General features: G+C 39.8%; 1 protein-coding gene across 11 annotated transcripts in view; it reads left to right on the forward strand.

The window, feature by feature from the left end:
* Nucleotides 1–21532, forward strand: part of TUB (TUB bipartite transcription factor) — a 151414-nt gene that overhangs the window by 115111 nt on the left and 14771 nt on the right. For 4 of the 11 annotated variants that reach the window (XM_013369868.3, XM_021300316.2, XM_065065284.1 and 1 more), the window contains exons 4-5: nt 9783–9917; nt 19066–19233. In XM_013369868.3, the coding sequence (XP_013225322.1) occupies nt 9783–9917; nt 19066–19233 (303 nt within the window). Of the gene's footprint in view, nt 1–9779; nt 9918–19065; nt 19234–21532 lie in introns of all 11 variants that reach the window. The other 7 variants (XM_065065287.1, XM_021300317.2, XM_065065288.1 and 4 more) reach the window with 2 other exon arrangements.

A 21532-nucleotide genomic window follows, 5' to 3' on the forward strand; every position in this document is an offset into this window, starting at 1 on the left:
GAACATTTGTATGTGGGAGTGTTGGATGCATGAGACATCTGGGCTCTTTCTAAAGAACTGTTCTGCTCTTTTCCGTTCATTTGTTTCTGTTACGGGCATGCTGATTTTAAGCTAAGAATGACTCTTTGATGGGAGTTGATGGTCTGCTGAATGAACTACATTGCTTGGAGAAGCATGGTTGTGAAATCAATTCCTGTACTGCAAATGCTACAGAAAGAATACTTCTTTCTACCTATCATCCTCCTCTGCTCTCTCTCTTTTTTCCCTTGTGCTAATTCTGTGTAGCACAAAAGTACTTGTTGATCTCAACAAATAATTGGATGCCTTTGTGGAGATATCTCTGTGGTACTTTGAGCAAAGTAGATCAGAGATAACATCTCAGCAGTTCTGAGACGTGAGGCTTTCTACAATGGGAAATTTTCTTTCATATACTGCCATCGCTTATTCTGATGCAGTTATCTGTGCTGCAATGGTTCCCTGATGGGCAACTCTACTCTAGAATAAAAATTCATTTCGTTCCAGAATAATTATCAGAGTGTGGAGTGAAAAGTCAAAGTCACTTTTATTCTGGAATAGAATGTCGGCCTGGTGAGCTATTTGTAGGTAGATATAGTGGAACAGCATATTTCACTAGTTAAGCCGAACATAAGTTTTTCCACGTAAAGTAGCCCTTGGCTGCTCTGGGACCTCTGCAGGGTGATCGCTGCTCATCCTCTGGCTGCATGGGTGTTTTGCTTCATCTAGCTTGGTGCCAAAGGGAAGCGCAAGATCAGCTTAAGATGAGGTAGGATAGAGGGATATTAACTAAGGGCTGTGACTGGGCTCAGCTGGGGCCGCTCACAGAGGGGATAATACAGATGTGGCTTTCCTGCTGTTGTGTTGCTCAGGTTTGAAGATGCTGGGACCAGTTTAATTCAGCATGAAACTGAGCAGGTACAGGGCTCTCCTGAGTTTCTTTTAGTTAGTTTAATTAACAACAAAATGGCTCTGCTGAAAGCCTGTCTCCACAGAGTAAGAAGTATTGCCAGGATCACCACACTTTTTCCTGGGTACCTTCAAAGCAGTGAGGTGCCATGTTGGTAGGATGAAATGGTATCCCTGTTCCCTGCAAGTGCCACTAGTAATTCCCTGGATACTGTGACACTTTCAAGGAGATGGGTGCCCTTCCACCGAGGAAGAGGCTCTGCAGAATTCAGCATGCCCAGGTCTCCAGACAGACCATTTCTTAGTTCCTGCCCATGTGTCACCTGCAGGTAAAAGTTTTCAGATCCTGTAGCTTGTAATTGACATGCGTGCAGTATACCTTTAAAAACCTTTTGGTTGTTGGCATAATGCGTACATAACTAATATCAACAAAAGTATTTGAGTTACCTGCGGGAACTGACATGAATTAGATTGAACAGGCCAACCTGAGATAAAATGAATCCTTGGCACTCTGGTCCATGAGGGGTTAATCTGAGCTCAAGTATTAGCCAGCAGTAACGCAGTGCTTGCCTGTCAGCATCTGTACCTGAGGTAGGACCAAGCATGCAGGAAATTGCTTTTGTTACTTGGAAAGGATTATAGAGATATATTTTATGGGAACAGAACCTCTTGTTTTATAATCTGTGCATCTAGAAACATGGGCACAGTAGTAGAAATCGTTTCATGGCAGCATTTCTCGATAAGTCCAGGACAAAGTTGAGTATATGAAGGTAATAGAAAGTGTTCATGTAAAATGATGAATGCAAAGTCCCTTTTCTTTTCCTTTTTCATTTTTTCCCCACTGAAATTGAGGTATTAATATAGTTTTGGGATTGTAGGTTGGACCATAAATTATCTGCTTGCTATTTCAAGCAATAGCTATCCTTCCATTAACTTGATGATTTTTGGCTCCAGTTGTTAATATTATAAATCCCTCTTTCTCTTGCACTACCAAATACAACTTCATCACTATTTCCTCATTATAAATAGCAAAATAAGAACCATTAAGAACATTTTGTATTGATATTAACTTTACATTGTATATAAAAGACAGCGAAGTCATTTATTCACTGGGATAAATTTAATCCTTCTGTGTAGCAGAGATCACTTACAAATGGATTTGTCTTTCTTGTGTTCTTATTTATTTTTGATTCAGCGTCCTTCATAAAGACATATTGCTACCTGTTTGTTTAAAGTTTTTATTAAATTTTGCTTGCCATTTTGTAATGCCTCACAGTCACACCTGCTGGTCTGTTTTCATGTATCTCTACACCACTTGTTTTGTGAAGTTTTTTGAAAACCTGAACAAACATTTTAGCCTGATATGACATTGCAAAATTCTGCTATGAGTACAGTTCTTTTCAGTCTGGCTCGCAAACACAAGCTGAGCATTCCTGGAGCCAAGTAGCATGCAGAGATACACTAGTTACTGCAACAATTTAATTACATTATTTAATTACATTTAATGCAAATGATGAAAGCCCATTTTTACAGAGAAGAGTAATTTTACTTCTGTGAAAATGTTGAATTTCCATTGGGGACTGATTTTTCTTTTCACGGCACTGAGGAAGGAAGTGATTTTGAATGAGTGCCAGATATGCTTTCATTAATATTACCATACTTAGTTGCAGCTGTGGCTTTATTTTTTTTCAAGACTTGAAATTAAAAATGTTTTCAATTAGATGCTCTCAGAGCAATTTACATGGCAACTTCCAATTTAGAGATTTAGACTAACCATGTGTAAAAAGACAAAATTACTTTCTTACTTTCCTTTGACATTTGGCAGCTCATCTAGATATAATGGCCATGTGGTGTGTTGAACAAACTTCTGATGACAAGTCATAGCTCTGGGTTGTTAAATTTGATGTGTCATTCTGCTCCTGTGCCATGAATGATGAGAGAGAATTTTCTGATGACTGTCGAGCTGTCAGCTTTATAAGACGACATCAGTTAACCATTAATTTAAAAAACCATACATTTGCATGTTCATCAGAAGAGAGGCTTGTCATCCCTGTTTTCCAGTGACCTTGAAATGACAAGGTATTAGTTTATTTTTTGAAGACAGCAAGGAATGTTCTGTGCTCAAGACTACTAATACTGACTGATCAGGCAGCACTCCAAGTATCACGTGGGCAAAATACTTAACTTCCAATAAGCATATATTCTGACATCTTCCTTTCAGACTCAGTCTCTTTTCCTTCATCCTTTAAAGCATCTTCTTGATTTATCAGCAGTCCTTGCTGCACCAGAACATTTCCAAAATAAACAAACTAACCTGGCAGCAAGGATCAGAGAGCAGGGGGTAGCAAGTGGTTTAGAGGTGTTTTTGTTCTTGGTGCTGGAAGGTTTGAGAAGGTGGTTTAAAGGCAATTGCTCACAATTGCTTGAAAAATGCCTTTCTCCTTGCTTTCAGGTTCCACTTAAAGTATATTTACTTTCAGTTACCACTTCACAACTAGTCATTATCTTCTGTGCTCTGACAATCACGGTGTCAGGGAGCAGCAGGGGGCAGGAGGTGAGGGTGACCCCAGCAATGCTCTGGCAGATGTGGCACCATCCCACCAGCTCCAGGCACGGCGGGCAGAGCCGGCCACTGCTGTTGGGATCCTCAGCGGTCCCAGACATGGCAAAGGATGGAGCGAGGCCAGGAGACAAGGCTGTGATGCACTGAGGAGGGGTCCATGGAGCGGATGAGCTGCCCAGGTGTGGTGGCAGGGTCCTCTCAGGAGACACAGCACCCACAGCATCGGAGGGAGTGGGTAGAAGCCCCCAGGGAGGCTCGTCGGGGCAATTAAAGCCCACTCGTGCCCTCAGAGCCCCGATACACAAAATAATTATGTCATTTCTTGCTGTCCTTAATCTTCCTGGCAGAGGTTTTTCATGGATATTTTTAGCTTTCCTTATTAATTGTCTGCTTTCCCAAAGAGTATAATTGATTGCTATTAACTCTCCATTTCACATGCTTCCTTTTCTTTCCCCCTCCCCAGGGGCAGACAGCAGATATCTGGGGGTTAAGAAGAATCTTTTGTTTAATTCCTTCTTTTGTTCTTTCTGAGGAAATCTCCTTAGAGCAATGAGCTTTTGATAATGTCCTTAAGCAGCACCATGTACACTTGTTCCTTTTTTTCTCAGCCTCTTCACATTCAGTTTCACTTACGAGTTTTCACCTTTGTAAAATCAGCGCAATCAACACACCAGTGTTAGATGTGTAACCTGCAAGGAGCCACAGGGAATTTATGGGCAATTTAATTTTTTGGGAATCTGGAATTTGACTGTAAGTTATTAGTTCCAGGGGTACTGCCTTTGATTATAAGCATTTTGAAGCAGAAATCAAATCCTTGTATGTGATCAAATAGTACCTGACATACCAGAGTCCTTCCCATAATTCAGGCCCTTGTATTTAATTAATTTTATTGTCTATATAAAACTAATAAAAATATTTCGTTGTATTGGAAAATAGACTGGCTTTGCCCATCTTCTGAATGTCTATGATAGAATCCCGTGTCTTCTAAGTGGCTGTAGAAATGCTAGACCAGTTCAGAATCTAAGTTAATCAAATAAAGTAATAATGAACAACAGCACAAATAAGCAGCAGGATGCACTAAGGCTAGAACTTTACAAAGTAAAATAGGAAGCTATTTTTGTGGCGAAACACAAGGTCATCACAGGCAACAGTAAGGACAACCAACTTGCATCGGTTTGTTAAGGCACACCCCGACTGAACTGTGGTTTGTTTGCGTGATACTCATTCGGGATTTCACTTTTACTGCTGAGAGAATGTTGGTAAATTGAATTAATATTTGCCTTATACAGCTAGGTTAATGATTTGCATCACATACCACATTGTCTGGTTCAGCCTCTTTCTACTTCAGGTGTTTTCCAGACAAACTGCACAAATTCTTCATGTATCCATTAAAAAAATCTTTTTATTTGTGTGATTTTTTTTCACTCACTTCATTCTTAAACTGTACTGATCAAAACCACTTGTTTTAGAACATGGGCTTTTTATGTGGCAGGGATTGCTAAGTTATGATTCATAGATTTGTTTGTTTGTTTGTTTCTTCCTCTAAGACCACGAGTGTGCAAGCACTCTTATAAATACAAATGGTTATGCAAATAGAAAAAAAATCTGCATTTTCATTGCGTGCTACTTTGAAACTAATTTTCTGTGCGAACATCTGATCATGAAGGCCAAATGGAAAAACACGCTTTGCACATTCGTTCACTGAAATATGTGTGGATAACTGTCTTTCAATATTTTTTTCCCCGGTTCTGTGTTGTCTGCATCACAGAGACAAATTACTTACTTACAAATTATCCTTTTGTTTGATTGTGCGTTGTGGCTTCATCCCCGTAGCGTGCAGCGGTGTCCAGCGCAGGACTGGCTCATGGGAGAGGATTCTCTTCCCTACTTCCAGCACTTGGCCCATGGCCATGCAAGGCAAAGCCAGGACACTGCCCCTCTCTGCTTTGGCGCAGGTCCTTCTGCACTCACCTTGTGATACCTTTTCAGCTCAGATCCTGAATTATTATCACAATCTGTGCTCTTTTCTGTCTCCCCAAAAGTATTTTTTTACAATACTGTATTGAGGTTAGTAGTCAGTACTTGATTTAATGAACAGGGATGAATAACACTAAAATTAAAATCATGTCGCTGTTTTATTTAAAAGCTTGTCATTTTTCTCAAAACTCTTTCTTACAACTTATGAATGCAAATGAGCGTGAGACCCAGATCTGAGAGTCCAGTGTTATTTGCTGTTTGGAATTCTGTCTTACCACAATACATGCTCCTCCATTTTTGTCTTGTCTATGCGAATTGTAGTACAAACAATTCTAATAGAAAAGGAAAATCAGTGTGATTTTTTTTTTTTAAGTGACAATTTTAATAATCAGGAGTGGGGCACATGGAATATCGGACTAGATTTTTCAAGTGTAGTCTCCTATTGGTTAAGATAACTACCAATAGGGATTTTTAAAGTTGCCTAAATTTGTTTTTGTATTTCTTTTAATGTATTTTTGAGTGACAGTCTTTGAAACGCCATCACTGTATATTTAAGGTGCTTGATATATTTGTCCTGTGGTACCACTGTCATTGCTTTGAACTTTTTAATGTCCAACTAAGGACATAATCATATTGTAATATCAGTGAATGTTATCTAGGGAGTCCAGTTTATCTCATTTTCCATATTCAGGCTTTCCTGCAGAGAACTGTAAATTATTTTATGGGGCTATCCAGAGTATGCGGAGAAACCAGGTTAGTTTGCCTCAAGGTTCTCATCCTGCTGAGAAGGGAAGTTCTTGTAAAACTGTTAGTGACCCAAAGATGTAGCAGAGGGGAGAGGGGAGGACTTCTGATCCCCTGATGACATGTTTGAGGATAACTGTTGCCTCCACAAACTGCTCAATTACCCCTTCATCTGCACAAAGACAGACTGGAGGAAGTGCTGGTTCGAGAAGTTCAAAGCTCCATGTGCTGATGACCAGCTTCCAAGTCAGTACAGAGGGTGTTAGAAATGGTTGTTCTTACAGCTTCCCAGGGCAGGAGAAAGCACTGGAAAGAGAACACTTTTTTTAAAACTTTGCTCCACATCTAAATTTGTACCACTTTCTACAACTACCTGAAAGGAGGTTGTAGCATGGAGGGTGTTGGTCTCTTCTCCCAAGCAGCAAGTGATAGGACAGGAGGAAATGGCCTCAGATTGCACGAGGGGAGGTTCGAATTGGATATTAGGAAGAAATTCTTAATGGAAAGTGTTGTCAGGCATTGGAACAGGCTGCCCAGGGAAGTGGTGGAGTCACCATGCCTAGAGGTGTTTAAAAGGCGTTTAGATCAAGATCTTAGGGACATGGTTTAGTGGCAGAGTTAAGTTATGGTTGGACTCAATGATCTTAAGGTTCTCTTCAAACCAAAATGATTCTATGATAAATCTGTTGGACCCACTGAGCAAGGCAGGTCCACAGATGTCTCTCTGTAGGTTGGCAGGCTTCAGCAAACAGCCCATGGACCAAAGTCTGGAGGGGCCCTGTGGACAGAACTGCTGTGCTGCATGAACTTCACACCCTCCACACGTCAGCAGGCAGCACCTACACAAGGGTGTCTGGGGAGGTTAGTGCCTACGGGCAGGAGAAGACCCATCCTTGTCCTGTGCAAGCATATAGCCAAGCGTCCTGGCACTCAGGGCTGTCCTGAACTGAATTCGTACAGTCAGTAGCACAACTACGTAATGTCTTTGGTAACTGCAGTCACAAGGGAAAACATTACTGAGCGGATGAGCCTTCGCTGAGGTCTGCTATTTGCTGAATTGTTAATAGCTAAGAATAAGATGGTGGGGTTTTGTGGTGGAGATGGTATTTTGGGATTTGATTTGTATTTATTTTAGAGGTAGTGCTTTAAATGTAATGTTAAAGCTCATAAAAGCGTCCTTTAGAAACAGGAAATGTTGTGCCAGTTCCTTGCATGAACCCAGCTGCAGTATCTGCACATTTATGGTTTAAATCTTGTTTTTCAGCCTCCGTCACTAACATCGGAAAGTCCTGTTTACCACAAAGAGCAGTGATGGTCTATGCTCAAAAAGGCTACTGGACTGAAATCTTGTTCTCTGCCTTACAGAGTAAAGCCATGGAAATATTTCTTTCTCTGTCCTTTGGAGATCCATCACTGTACTTATAATCAGATAGCTCTTCCTGAAAGTGATGAAACAAAAGTAATTAAAAAAGCTTCAGGTTTTTACTTGTTAGATCAAAGGATGGCTGACAAGGTAGTGAAGATAGGTCTTTAACTTTTAAAATTAACAATGTCAGAACGTTTCATCATTTGCTGGTTAATCATTGCTTTGGACCAAGTAAATGATGCTTCATCTGATTCAATTAATATGGCCATGTTTAAAAGGATTTAGAGAACTGTCTGGTCATTTAATATAGGTAATTTGTAAAGTACTGAATTTAATTATAACAGGGATTATCATCTTTAAAACAGTTAAAAGACGACACTCCAGTTTTTAAAGAGAAACTGAGCTACAAATATAGGACAGATTGCTGGCTTGGCAAATTACACATACTTAAAGACTGTGGGGCAAAGACTTTTTGGTTCCCTGCTTAGTCTGAGGCTTCTAAGCTCGTGGAAATAGGAACCAGTGTACTGCCTTTTATGTGCCATTTTCCCTGGTGTCCTATGCATTCACTCCTTTGGTTATGTCTTATTCATTTCCAGTGCTCCTTTACACTCAGCAAAAGGACTGCAATCTTGTGATTAGTGTATGATAAAAGACAGGAATGAGGAGCTGGGTAGTGACAAGCTGTTTCTTTGGGCTTTTAGTCACTCCTCTAATAATTTAATGTGTGTTCTCTATGGAACTTGAACTCTTCCTTTGCATAATGAGAAAAAGAGCATGTGTTTACTGAGTGCCTGAGATGCTCATTGTGTTGTGAATGTAAAGCTATTCATACCAGACTGGGGAGAGCAGCCTTGGGTTTATAAGCTCCAGTATACACAGATATCACTAGATCCATTTAATCTTACTCCTCTGAGAATCTCTTCGGTGTTTCTGTTGCTATTCATGCACATGAAGGATTTGGTAAATAGGAAAGTTGCCTCGTGGACCAGAAGCCCAAGGACAATTTCCCCCTTCAAAGAAAAGATACTGGCAGTCCACGTCATTGAGAATCATTTGGTCTTTTGGGGGTTTATGAAGTCTGTTGGGTTATTTTAAAAGTAATTTTATGGGCAACCAGTTCTTTCCGGTAAGGTTTCTTAATGGATTATCCTTTTAAAGAAAGTATCTTAGTTATGGGAAAAAGAAGGGGTGGTGGGAGGCCCCAGGTGCCAGGGTGATACCCCTCTGAGATGAGCAGGTAGGTGGGCACGAAGAGATCTGTGGCAATCAATGATGACGAGAAGCTGGCACTGAAATATCTTAGTGCCCTCTTACAGGTTCTGTTGTTTGAGGTGTGAAGTTCGATGATTCCTTGATGTATTTCACAAAGGTAATTGCTTTTATGCCTTTGTAAACTCAGTGTTATTTCACTTCAAGGCTTGGCCTGGCCAGGAGAAAGAATTATTGTGTGTGTTGCTTTCACAGATTAAAATATTGACCTTAAAGTGTGTCATGCTTTTAGAAAACAATAAAGCTGCTTTTTGCTTTGAAAACAGCTAGCACTGCATGAATTATGCTGACATTCACAGTTTATGCCATGCATATTGTGTTGGGACTTCTAAAGAATTAATTTGTGTACTTTACAAAGTGGGTGGAGATTTTAATTTAAGCTTGGGTATAGTTTCACCATAAAATGCATGGCCATTCTACTCATCATACTGTGATACAGACAATTGTGCAATATATGTTTTGAAAATAACCTTCTGATGATTCCTTGTTTACTGTGTTAGGATATAGCTTTAAGCATAGGCACTACAAAGTCTAAATAAAACTTTTCTGCATTCATTCTGCCACTGTTAAAGATCAGTCTGGCAGAGCTTTGCTGTGAGGAAAAGCGCTTCCTACAATAGCTTAGCAACACATTAATATTCTGATGTTACTTTGAAAGTTAGGAGCTGATATATTATTGGAAGGAAGGAAAGAAAAAAGTTAGAAAATACATCTCAGCTAACATAACACTTTGAGGTTTTAATGTAGCCTTGCAAATTCTGTTTTATTTGCCTCTCCTCTCTGCATGAATTGTCTGAAATGCCAAACTCTGCTATGTCTGCTTACTCTTTTGTGCTTTCACAGGGTTCTCAATTCATTCTCTCTTGTCTCTCTCCCTTTGTTTTCCTCTTTTCTCTCTCTGTCTTTTTGGTGGGGTACCCCGAACCTCTCAAGCAGTGCAGGAGGCCGAACAGGAAGATGTAAAGGTGGTAGTGGATGCCCAGGCTCCGAAACCAACTAAAAAAGCCAAGGGAGCAGCTGCGAGCTGTCAGACTGGCAGCACCAGAAAGGAGAAAAAAGGGAAACACAAAGGTTAGCTGCATGCGGCTGAATGTCAGATGTTGAATTGACTGCAAAATACTTCTTGTTATTTTGTTGTTTGGTTGGGTTTTTTTAATTTGCATTTCTGAAAATTGCCTTAAAGTCATTTCTTGAAATTCTTATGAGATTAGAAAATGTGGGTGACCTGGTGTTGTCTTTGCATGTGCAACCTGGGGGAGTGAAGAAGGGCTAAAATTTGTAAGCTGAGTCTTTTCAAAGGAGAGTGTTTGTTCCAATAAATGTGCATTTTGAAAATCAGTTCAACAAAACCAAGGTAACATCCTCAAAGGGGTTCTTCAAGTTGTTACTTCAGTGTTACTCTGTCCTGCCTGGTTGACACATGGGAGCTGTTTGTATGAAAAATTTTCTGCAGTGACTTTGGATAAGATTAGGTAGACAAAAAAATACACCGTTGATAATGACAAATGGGTAGGGAGAAATGACATTACCATTATCAGATTTACTGTTTGAGCTACATAGACCAGATGGAAGAAGTAACATGAGCTACTTTATAGGTATTCAAATTATATACATATATGCACACTCACAAAAAGAGAGAGGTTTTTGTACCACATAGAGTTTCTTTTTATTTGATGGTGAATGAGTAATGACATTAATACCTTTCCAATAATTTTCAAATCTATTTAAAGAGAATGAAGAAAATGCAAGTGGTAGCAGAACCCTGTAGTGGAACTTGCATTGATTTTTCAGTTACTTTTAAGAGTAAATGTGTTTCTTAATAAAAGATTTTATAATAATATTGAATGGATTTGCTAATAACTTCAGATCTAATGAAAATGGATGATGGTTATATGGTTTTATACCATTTTATGGCACAAGAGATTTTGTTGGAGGACATTCATTGGTAATTAGACCAAATCTTGGAAGTTTTAGGTTCTGCTTTTAGCTTTGCAATTGCTTCAGGTTTTGTCTCCGCTCTGCTCTGACTGTAACCTTCGTATGTCCTGTAAAGGAGCAGGATGGATGCTGAGGGGTAGATGCACTTTACATGCTAAAATAGCATTTTAAAGGTTTCTGTTAGTATTTAGCTATAGTGAGCATTACGTTTCTAAGAATAGCCAAGCTCTCTGTGATTTAAGAATAAAATGAATCTTTAGACCAGATCCTATGAATAATAAGCTAATTCAGAGCAAAAGTCATTGAATTATACATGAATAGCTCTTGAAGCTGTTGAGTAATGATCGTACTCTGGTCTTAGATGTGTAATGCTTTTTTTAAGTGGCTCGAAGAATGATGAAACGATGATCAGAACAATGTGCTAAAGACAGAAGCAAGGGAAATATTAGGTTTAATGAGGTTACGCTGACACAAAGCAAGAAAAGGAATATGGCTAATTGCTCATATAGAGCTGATTGAGCCTTTCAAATTAGGGGTCAGTGCATTTTGTAACTCTGTGATGGGTAGTACGGCGTTTAGCAATTTTTTCTACATCTGTGATTATTATTGGTATTCTTAATGGCAGTATCCAGCATAGACTGTGCCCATTTTTAAAAAGAAATGTCATTTTTGTGGGATGGAGCCTGCAAATGCAGCAAACTGATGACATTTTGTAGTAGCTTAGTTCATTAAACTGGTATTTCTGAAAGCTTTGGTCTCACAGTTTATTGTTTGCCATAACACTCAGTAAGAGAAAAACACCCAAAATGTTGTCTTTGCAGTGGGGATAGTGGATCAAATTCTGGTTTGATGTTTCATGCTAGTAAGGGGTGATTAAGGGTGCTAGTAAACCTGGTGTACAGGATTACAGCATGGTTCAATGGAAAAATAATGCAAATAAGTGAAAATGCAGCAAAAACTTATGAAAAGTATGCGCCCTGCATAGTATTACAAATACAAAACTAGAGCATGTTCAGATCTCAAATACTTTGGTGATTCTTTAAAAATTGAGATTCCCGAAAGTATTACAGGTACATAGTGGTGTGAGTTTTTCATTCGATTGGGTTTTTTCTCTGATGTAGGTTTGTGAAGAAATTAGTAAATATGTCAAAGTGCTTTTTTTGGTTGTGTGCAATGAATGGGGCAAAAACAAATCAGGAAGATAAAATGGAACCTTTAAAAGAAAAAACAGAAAACCATGAAAAGCCGTGAGTTAATTCAAAGTGAAGTCTGATACGAAAATTCAGGAATCATTCTGTGAAAAGTTGATGTTGGGGGTTGGTGTTTGGTTTTGGTTTGTGTTTTCCCTTAGCACTCTTGCACTCATAGCATGTAAGTACACTCTAGGAAAACCCTGCTCTGAACTGCACTGGTTCACACACTGTCATGGGCAATATAGATGAAGATTTTTGTCACTGAAATCAGGAATCTGGATGTGTTTGAAACGTTCAAATAAACGATAACTTCCCGGTATTTTTTCATTTATGTTGTACACTTAAGGTATATAGGATGTTGGGTATTCCCTGCTGTCTTTATGCCAGACAGAAAGCAGCCGAGCTGCTTTGACACCCAGCACCCTTTCTGCCAGGATGGCTACTGCACGTTTTGATTTGCTTTGCTCCTTCTTTTCTCTCTTTCACGCCTGTCTGTCTGTTTTGATTTGTGCATCCTGTCCCATTTTCAGATGTAACAAGCAACTACATTAATGCTGGCTGGCTAAGAGAGCAGCACCATTTGCTGGATAAGAAGCATCTTTTCTCACGGTAACGCTTCCTTCCTGACGGAGGGAGGGAAGTTCATGTAGAGTTGATTTATCTGGGCTTCCCTGTGCATTAAAGAGCAAGGGTAGGAGGAACAATGAATGAGTTTCCACCAAGAAAAGTCCTGTTATTTCCAGATCTGACAACCGTTTCAGGCTATGCTTTGGCAGCACATGAACTTGATTGTGAAGAAGTCATTTTGGCCTCCTCAGGATAGAGATTTATGAAAGTACGGTTCCTGCTGCATTTTTCTACATTTCATCAAGGTGAATTTAGAGCTTGGTGCTCAAGCATTTGCTTTTAGTTACCTGATCTGCTGTTAGCAATAATCTTTCTTTTGATGGCAATTTGGACTAAATCACCTGGAGAGGTCCTTTCCTAAAAAAGTTTCTATTTGCCCCCTTTCCCTATAAACAAATCCCTTTGTGATTTTTCAGTTGCTTGAACCCGTATCAGCGGATGGCAGCCTGCATGAGAACAGGCATACACTGGGAAAAAATATTGACAGCTACAATATACTTAAGGTTATTTAGTGACAAAAAATAGACATAAGAAATGCTTTCCCCCTTTTTAAACATTCTGATTTTTCAGTAAAGTCCTTTCGAGGAGAGTTTCACCCAACAGTGAGATACGTATATATATATATATATATATATAAAAAATATTAAAGCTATGGAGTTTTAGATTTCTAGAAAATGATAGAGCCATTGCAGTGAAGAGACCCTCAGGATCATTGAGTCCAACCATAACCTAACCTAACTCTAGCACTAAACCATGTCCCTAAGAACCTCATCTAAACACGTTTTAAACACCTCCAGGGATGGTGACTCCACCACTTCCCTGGGCAGCCTGTTCCACTGCTTCACAACCCTTTCCATGAAGAATTTCTTCTTAATAGCCAATCTAATGGAATATCATGATATTTCATTCTAGCAATTTTATTAGAGCTTCCTAGGCGCTTGTTCTGAGAAAGAACCTTTTTCAGTTATTGATTTGTGAAATGCTACTTTCTTGTACCACTGTTCTGGAAGTAAATGTTATTATCCTCAGTGGTTACACTACTTGATAAATGCAGATTTCAAAAATATAATCAACTGTTGGTTTGTTTTTTTAAACTTAAAATGTAGATCACTTCAGACAATAAAAGCAGAAGCGGGGTTTGCTTTAAGCCAAGTTCTTCAAAGGAACACTGTCAGCGTGTTTGGAGAGGAAGGGCGTTCTTGTTGTAGAACCCTTGTTGTATATAACTGAGGTCAGAAAATGTGGCTTGAGATTTTTTCTTCCAGATCCCTCCTGCCGAATCTAGATCAGTTCTTCAGATCTGATCTGCAAAGGAGTTAAGCATAGTCTTAAAACTTGGTCTGTGAGCAATATGTCTGACTTCATGTGTTGAATTTGTGTCTTAAATGCTTTCTAAAATAAGACCAAGAATTTTTGTATCCTGCATTTTGCAAAGCAAAGACAGAAATACTTGTTTTCTGTGCTATGTTCCTTTCCTGATATGTAATCTTGTTTACCATTAACTCACAAATCTCTGCTAGTTCTCTCTGATGTACTTTTCTTTTTAGCTTCTTTTTTACTTCCTTAGTTTGCAAATGTCCTATGAAGAAACTCTTAATTTATTAGAACAGTTATTTTCAAATAATTTAGAAATCTGCCTTTTCATGGTGTCCTAGGTGCAGTAAAGACCTTCTGTAAATTATCAGTTAATCATTCTTTCCTGTACTTAGAAGTTCATGTAAAACAACCAAGAGGAAATATCATTTGCTGAAAACCTTTTCAGAGCAAAATGTGTGTATTTGACTTTCTCCCCCTACCCCTCCACCCTCTGAAAGTTTTAAATACTCTTGCTTGATTATCTCTTGAGCGATGAAATAATAAAAATTGGGGTTCTGGCCTATCCTCTTTAGTTTTCTTATTCTGCTCTAATATTATAGTGTCATTAGACTGTGATGGCTTTGAGAAATTTTCTGATGGGGTGTCTAGAAATGCTTCATTTCTGTCCAGTTTTGAAAGGAATTTCTGCTCAAACCCATTACAGATTCCGGGTTTAGACAGGACTATTCAACAGATTGATCTAAGCCTTGTGTTCAGCATGACTATACCCTTAGTTCCCCACTTGCAAATAGGGTTAGGAAGTGTATTTCTCTTCTGCAAAATAATGTTGAAGATTGTGAAGCTGAAATAAAAATGCATGAGGGTCAAATGGATACCCAGAACTGCACTTAAAGTGCTCTACTAGTGCCATTGTGGGAGAGGAGAGGAGAGGAGAGGAGAGGAGAGGAGAGGAGAGGAGAGGAGAGGAGAGGAGAGGAGAGGAGAGGAGAGGAGAGGAGAGGAGAGGAGAGGAGAGGAGAGGAGAGGAGAGGAGAGGAGAAGAGAGGAGAAGAGAGGAGAAGAGAGGAGAAGAGAGGAGAAGAGAGGAGAAGAGAGGAAGAAAAACAAAAACCCAACACAAACAAACCCAAACAACAACTAAAATGCCAACAAAACAAAAACAAATAAAAACCCAAAATAAACAAGAAATAAATGAGTAATAATAATAATAAAAACACCAAACCAAACCAAACAAAACCAACAACAAACAAACACCAAACCAACCTCTAGATCCTACAGATCCAAGAAGGAGGGATATACTTCAGGATTGATAGCCTCCAACCCATGTAGTCTGTACTTGCTTAGTTTGTCAGAAATGAACTTGGTAGCTACACCTAGTAGAACTGGTATGGCTCGTCTGTATTCATTTTAGCATCTGTCTGTAGGATGTATCAAGAGGGTTGGAAAGTGTCCAGCAGAAAGCGGCTGGGGCTGTAGGCCAGGGGAAAGTATGCCTGGTGACCCTCTCTAAAGAGATTTCCCTTAATTGCTGGATTGGAACAATGAAACAAGGTCTTGACTTCACATCCTCAAAATGTATGGTCATTGCTAAATCCGAGGAAGTTGAATGGATTTGGGGTTGTTGGTTCATCCATTAGAGGCAGAGTTTCAAACAGGCATAATGTGGTATCATAAAATGCATGAAAGCTTAGATTTATTTCTCAGAAGTCACAAACACTAAGCAAAAATTTTCCACTTTATTACTTTCCCAAGGCTTCAGTAGCACTTCTTTCTTTATTCCACAACTTTTCCTCTCGCTGTGCATTCCAGACTTGGATTTTGTGAATTTTGTGCGTAGATAGTTAACGTTTTGTGTATTTAAAGCAAAATAAAATAACCCCTATCTAAAAATCCCATGACAGAGATTGAAGTTAAGTGCATGTCTGCCTAATATCTTTTTAATTTCTTAGAATTTTGATGAATTCAGGTTATAAAAACATTCTATGAGCTAGTTTAGATTACAGACTTTTGAGAACATGGTTCTTTGTGTTTATAAATATTGGCTAGAAGATTTTAGGTGCCAACAGAACATGGGCATTGATAAATAGTAGTTTATAGGATTGAAATGCCAGTGAATGCCTGCTTTCTGTTGCATTTTCTTCCGTTATCTCTTTGTGTTCATGTCTGGTATCCCTGGGTGTCATCTGAGATGTGACCATGTCAAAGTCTAACGAAAGGCCTTTACTGAGGGTCTGATGTTATGGGGGTTGTTTCAGTTTTCCACTTTCCTCCCTGCCCCCTTCACAGCTGCCTCTCAAAAATTCCTTTTCTTGTTGGCAGGTACTCAAGGACATCTCCATCAGTTTGGGTTTTTTTACCTGACTTCTGGGAAAAGTTGTAGAAAATGCTGGCTGTAGCAATAAAGCCTTTCTTTTTGGCACAGCCCGCTCAGCTGCTTTGCCAAATGACCTTGTCCTTAAACTGGGAAACTTGTAACTATAGAGTGAATGGTTTAGTTCTTTGCACAGTGAACCATCCTTCCAGTAAGTGGGTGGAAAGGATTCAGTGAGACAAAGAAAGAGAGAACATGGGGGGAGATCCAGCCTGAGTATCACAATTTTGCAAGCTTGGGAGTGTTTTTTCAGGCATTAGGTAGGTGATGATAAAGCTGCCAAACTATAACTTGCAAAGACACGTTTATATCACGTGATATAGAAAAAAAGAATTGTGTACGTATGCTTGCGTTTAATACCATTTTACACATGCAAATATAGCTACAAAGATGCATACACACACACACAAATATTAAATAGTTAATGCTGCATTTACCACGAGCCATCTACAGTACTCTAATTCAGCAGAGGTTCTTTTTTTTTGGCCTCTCTGTCTGGCTACGTCTTCCATTCGCTTAAATGGGGTCACAAGTGGAATCATTCATAATGCTTAATAACACACTCTACCAGTGGTGCACTCCTCAGAATACTGAAATTGATTTTTCTTCTCTGAAATTGTGACCTGCCAGTGTAGCCTTTGTCCTAGTGCCTAATAATACGTGATGTTCCTGGCGGCACGGGATGCGAGCGCAGGTGTTCCGCAGGCGTCAGAAAAAAGCAGCCTCGGTGCAACGTCTGATGCTGTCGGAGGCATTTCATTTGCTGCAGATCAGCGTCTGCTTTGAAGTAGAATAATTAAGGTGTTTTGTTCCTTTTGAAATGAGTTCTCAAAATCAGGTTTGTATCGTCCAAAGCTTAATAAGGGGTTAGATTGATATGCATGAGGCATGTGCATCTTGTTAAATAGATGATGCTTAGCGCTTTGGAAATTCAGAGTATTAAGGTAAGAACCTGACTTTAGGTAGCCAGTTAATGATGATGGTTAATATGGTTAAAACTGTTAGAAATACCACAGTCAATCTGAGCAGCAGCCTGTCTGTTCCAGAGCACCTTTGCCATAGTGCTTATCCTGAGATAACTCTTGAGAAAAGTGCAATTCTATTCACTGTCACTTTCTACCTGCAACGTAGGAAATTATACTGCTCATTCTACATCACACAGAGCTCCTGTCTGAAATTCTTATCCTTCCAAGATGAGAGGAACATTTCCATGGACTTTATTTAGTCTTTCAAGGTCGGATGGACAGATTATTTGTTGTTGGTTTTACTGTAAGTAAATCAGAGTTTACAGAGTTGGTGCAGCAATTGCCAGATAAGTAAGGGTCTGCGTGGTGCAGATGAGTCAATATTTCTGTCTGATCCTGAACTCGGTGAATTTAATACTTCTGCAGCGCTGGACTGCATCTCGTTAGGTGGCTGCACGGCCAGTGCTGCTGCGGTTGCGGAGGGTTCCGACCGCTCTCCTTCCCCTCGTGCTTCCTACCGCAGTGGCAGCTCGTGTGGCACAGCACAGTTAAGCATGCTGAGTGTATCATCCAGTTGTCTTTTAATGCAAGTTGACAGCTGCTGGCGAAGCGGGTTGAAATAGTGTTCTTGGAGACTTCTTGTACAGATCACAGTCTGAAAAAATCCTAATCCCTACAGCTCCTTCTTACAGGATTTATTCAGCTCTGTTTGCTGTGAGGAGCACCATATTTTTTTACTGAACTAGCTCATTGTAATTCTTGCTAGTTCTCCACAACGTTACTTACTTATTAGCAAAAATTTCAGAACAGCAACAGTATACAGGTTTATGTTATTTACTATATCTGTACATTATATTATTACCCTTTTTATTGGTGCAAAGATGCATTTTTATATAGCTGATTTAGTAATACACACCAGCAGTAAGTCTTAACTAAGAGCTGAAGTCCATTTGCAATCTGATGTTTTAACTTGCTGTCATGAAGAAAAAATAAAAAATGAAGTTAGCTTGTGATAAGAACACACCACATCCCACCCCACGTTTTCACTTTTCTGTCTTCAGAGGCGATTTACAGCCATAAGGAGGTAAATAGCTTCCTTCTGGCTGTCATCAGAAGCCACAGAATCACGGCATGGCTGAGGCTGGAAGGCGCCCCTGGGACTGTCCAGTCCCACGTCCCTGCTCAGAGCAGGTGCCCAGGACCGTGCCTGGTTGGGACCTGAGCATCTCAGAGGATGGAGGTTCCAGGGAATATGTGTTATCTTCATAGTTTCACTGTGACGGTTTAACTGTCACTAGACATATTTAGGCTTGTTAACCCGCTGCTCTTCCACTGTTACATCTACTTGTGAGTTTTCCAGGTATCTGAAACATGGAAGCATCAGTTCCTAGTGGCAGTCCTTGTGTATTAGGGGATATGGCATAAGCTGGACTCAGCCTTAGCTCTTTCTGGACCAGTTGTGTGTCCTTATGAAAGCTGCACCTGTTCTTTTTTTTTTTTTTCCTGATCCTCCCTAGCGAAATTCTTTTCTGGTTAGTTTTCAGTGTTTCTGGTGCGTGGATGGGTGTGCTTTGGGGTGCGGAGGGCAACAGTGAAGTCCTGATCACGCCCTGGAGATTCTCTAGGACAGTACGTGGGGAGTAAGATGTTTGCCTTGGAGGCTGGTTTAGTCTTAAGTCCAGAAATACTATTGAATGTGAACCTCTGATCTCTGCGTCTTAGAAAAGATGCTTTTTGTGAGTGAGCAATTCTCTCTTCGGTAACTTCTTGACACAAAGACAAATAAGGCTTTTGCTGTTGTCTGACAGGGATTGATGGCCCAGCCGCTTTTCAAGATGATGTTCAGAAGATAGGAAGTCAAGTGCAGATTCTCACTGTTGGACAGTCTAGCCATGATGAAGATGATGGAGAGAAAGTGGCCAGTGGCCAACAACAGCAAAGCAAACAAGATCTTAGAACAGCAATGCAGAAAAAAGGTAAGTAGCAAAAGGTGCCTTCCTGTTCTCATTGCTTGCTTTATGTGCCTTGACTCCTTTTCCTGTTCTCACTCTCAGCCCTAGCCTAAGCAGAGATTGTTACTCTTCCTTCTCCTCAGAGCCTGTTGGCCTATATTCTATTATCTTAAAAAAAGAAAATAAATAAAAAAGAAAAGAAAATGAAGTTCTTTCTTGTCTCAAGGAACAAGAACACCGCAGGCTCTCAGGGATGTGGCTTTCCCACCTGCAGTGCAGTGCTGCTGTTAAGGTACCAGGCAGATGCTAATGCTCACATCCATCTGTTCATATTTTTATATTATACAACTCTGGAAATCACTTACTTGAAGGTTAAAAAAGAGTGTAGAATAGCAACATTCAGACTAGAATATTAATTTTAGTTTTGTTGTCAGTTAAATGTTGTTCATGATTTCATAATGTGTGTCCATGCTTGCAGAGGTGAAAGTTACAGCACTGTGTATTCTGCAGCGTTTCCCATGCATAGTCCTCAAATGTTCTGGCATTTTCTGTTTTCTAGAGGCGTGCATGATGTGGGAGATAGATTGTGTATGTACACATTCATGCATCTGTCTCTTCCTTCCTGCACTGTTACTTCTTTCATTAGACCTTAACCGCAGGAAGGAAAAGAAGTCCTAAAATCCTCACAAAGGTTTTTCTCAAGGCATTTGCTTTGGAGTTGTTCTTCTTCAGTGTAGAGCTTTTGAAGCAAAGATGGCTCAAGCCAAGAGTACTCTGATGCTTTAAGAATAAACCCTTTGTGTATAAAGAGCAAAATGTAAGTGCAAACTTGACTCATCTAGAATAGACTATTCATACTTAAATGCCCACCTCTTGTCTGCTGAGCCGTTCTCACTAAGATTCATTTTCTTCTGGGATGTTACTCTGCAGATGTGAGCAACTTCAGCTGAAATGGGCCGATTTTCTCCAAGTGTGGTATTTCCTGGGCATTTCAGTTGGAGGGATGTTGGCATGACTAATAAGTTCTGATCTGTGTGGTGATTGTGTTGCCTTAGACCAAGGCTCAGAATATGTAATCATCAGGCACACTACTTACTAAAGCTGATTGACTTAAAGACTATCAACAGACTTTTCAAATTAGGTCAGAGCACTAAGATTTGTACTCTGGGGGACATTTCTATTTTTGATGTTTTTTCCAGGTTAAGGTATATTTTTAATCTCCCCAGTTTTTTGTTTATTTTTTAATAGAAGCAGTGGGTGCTGGAGGGTTTTTTTCTGTTCAGTTTGGTTTGCTTTGCTTTCATTTTGCTTTGTTGCTTCATGTTCTTAAATACATGATAGGACTTTTTTTTATGTAGGTCTGAGTATACTCGTGATCAGAACAGACACTGCTAAGAGTGGAGCACTAGTATGCTTCAGGTTGGGGGGATAACTTTTTTTAAATGGGAATGCTGAGATTTACTCATTTTTATAAACAACAGAGCTATGCTCTGTGAGGCACAAAGAAAAGTATTAGGATAAGACTGCAACTAGCAGCATCTTCATTAAATGCTTTTACTATGCATGTATGGTTTGCCACTTGATACTAGCAGAGGAGGCTTGTTAGAAATTTTTGAGTATCCCAGTGTTCGTGGAAAACTTCATGTAGAGCTGGGGATTCTTGTGTGGATTCCCACTGCTGCTTCTCTGCTTGTGGCACGTCCCTCCTGGCTTGTCCTCATTGGTCTGAAAAGCATTTAGAATTGCAAATGTCCTCCCATCAGTTCATCTCTTGCGTGGAACAGGAGCAAGAGGAGATGAACACACGTAAATGCTTAGTGGCCCGGTAGGAAGGGCTGAGTCCCATCAGATTTGCACAGCCTGGACTTGTTCCCATTCTGCTCTTTGACACCAGCTTTGTGGAGAGAACCTCTCAGAGCACGTGTCGCTGCTTCCACAGCGAGTCCAGTTCTGCTACAGGACAGGAGGTTATAGGCTACCTGAGCATGAAAGGAACATGCCCCTTGCAAGAAAATGCCAAATGTTTTATTTTATTTCACCATCTTTTGGAAACTGCCATACTAGAATCACTTTCTTCCTGCAGAAAATATTCATCCTTTGTGTTTGAGAAGTCTTAAATATGTAGTGTTCCTCTCTGGAAAATGAGTCACTAGGACAGAGCCAGACTTCCATACATTTTAACACCAAATAACTAACATTTAGTCTTCACATTTATCAGTTTCCTATATGTCTCTGTAAAGACTTGGAATGAGCAATTTGGCCTTAGTTCTTCTTTGCCACCTGAAATTACAACTGTTTTGAGATTTAGAGGAAGAATGGATTT

Source organism: Columba livia, chromosome 5 (genome assembly GCF_036013475.1).
Source record: "Columba livia isolate bColLiv1 breed racing homer chromosome 5, bColLiv1.pat.W.v2, whole genome shotgun sequence".
Lineage (NCBI taxonomy): Eukaryota > Metazoa > Chordata > Aves > Columbiformes > Columbidae > Columba > Columba livia.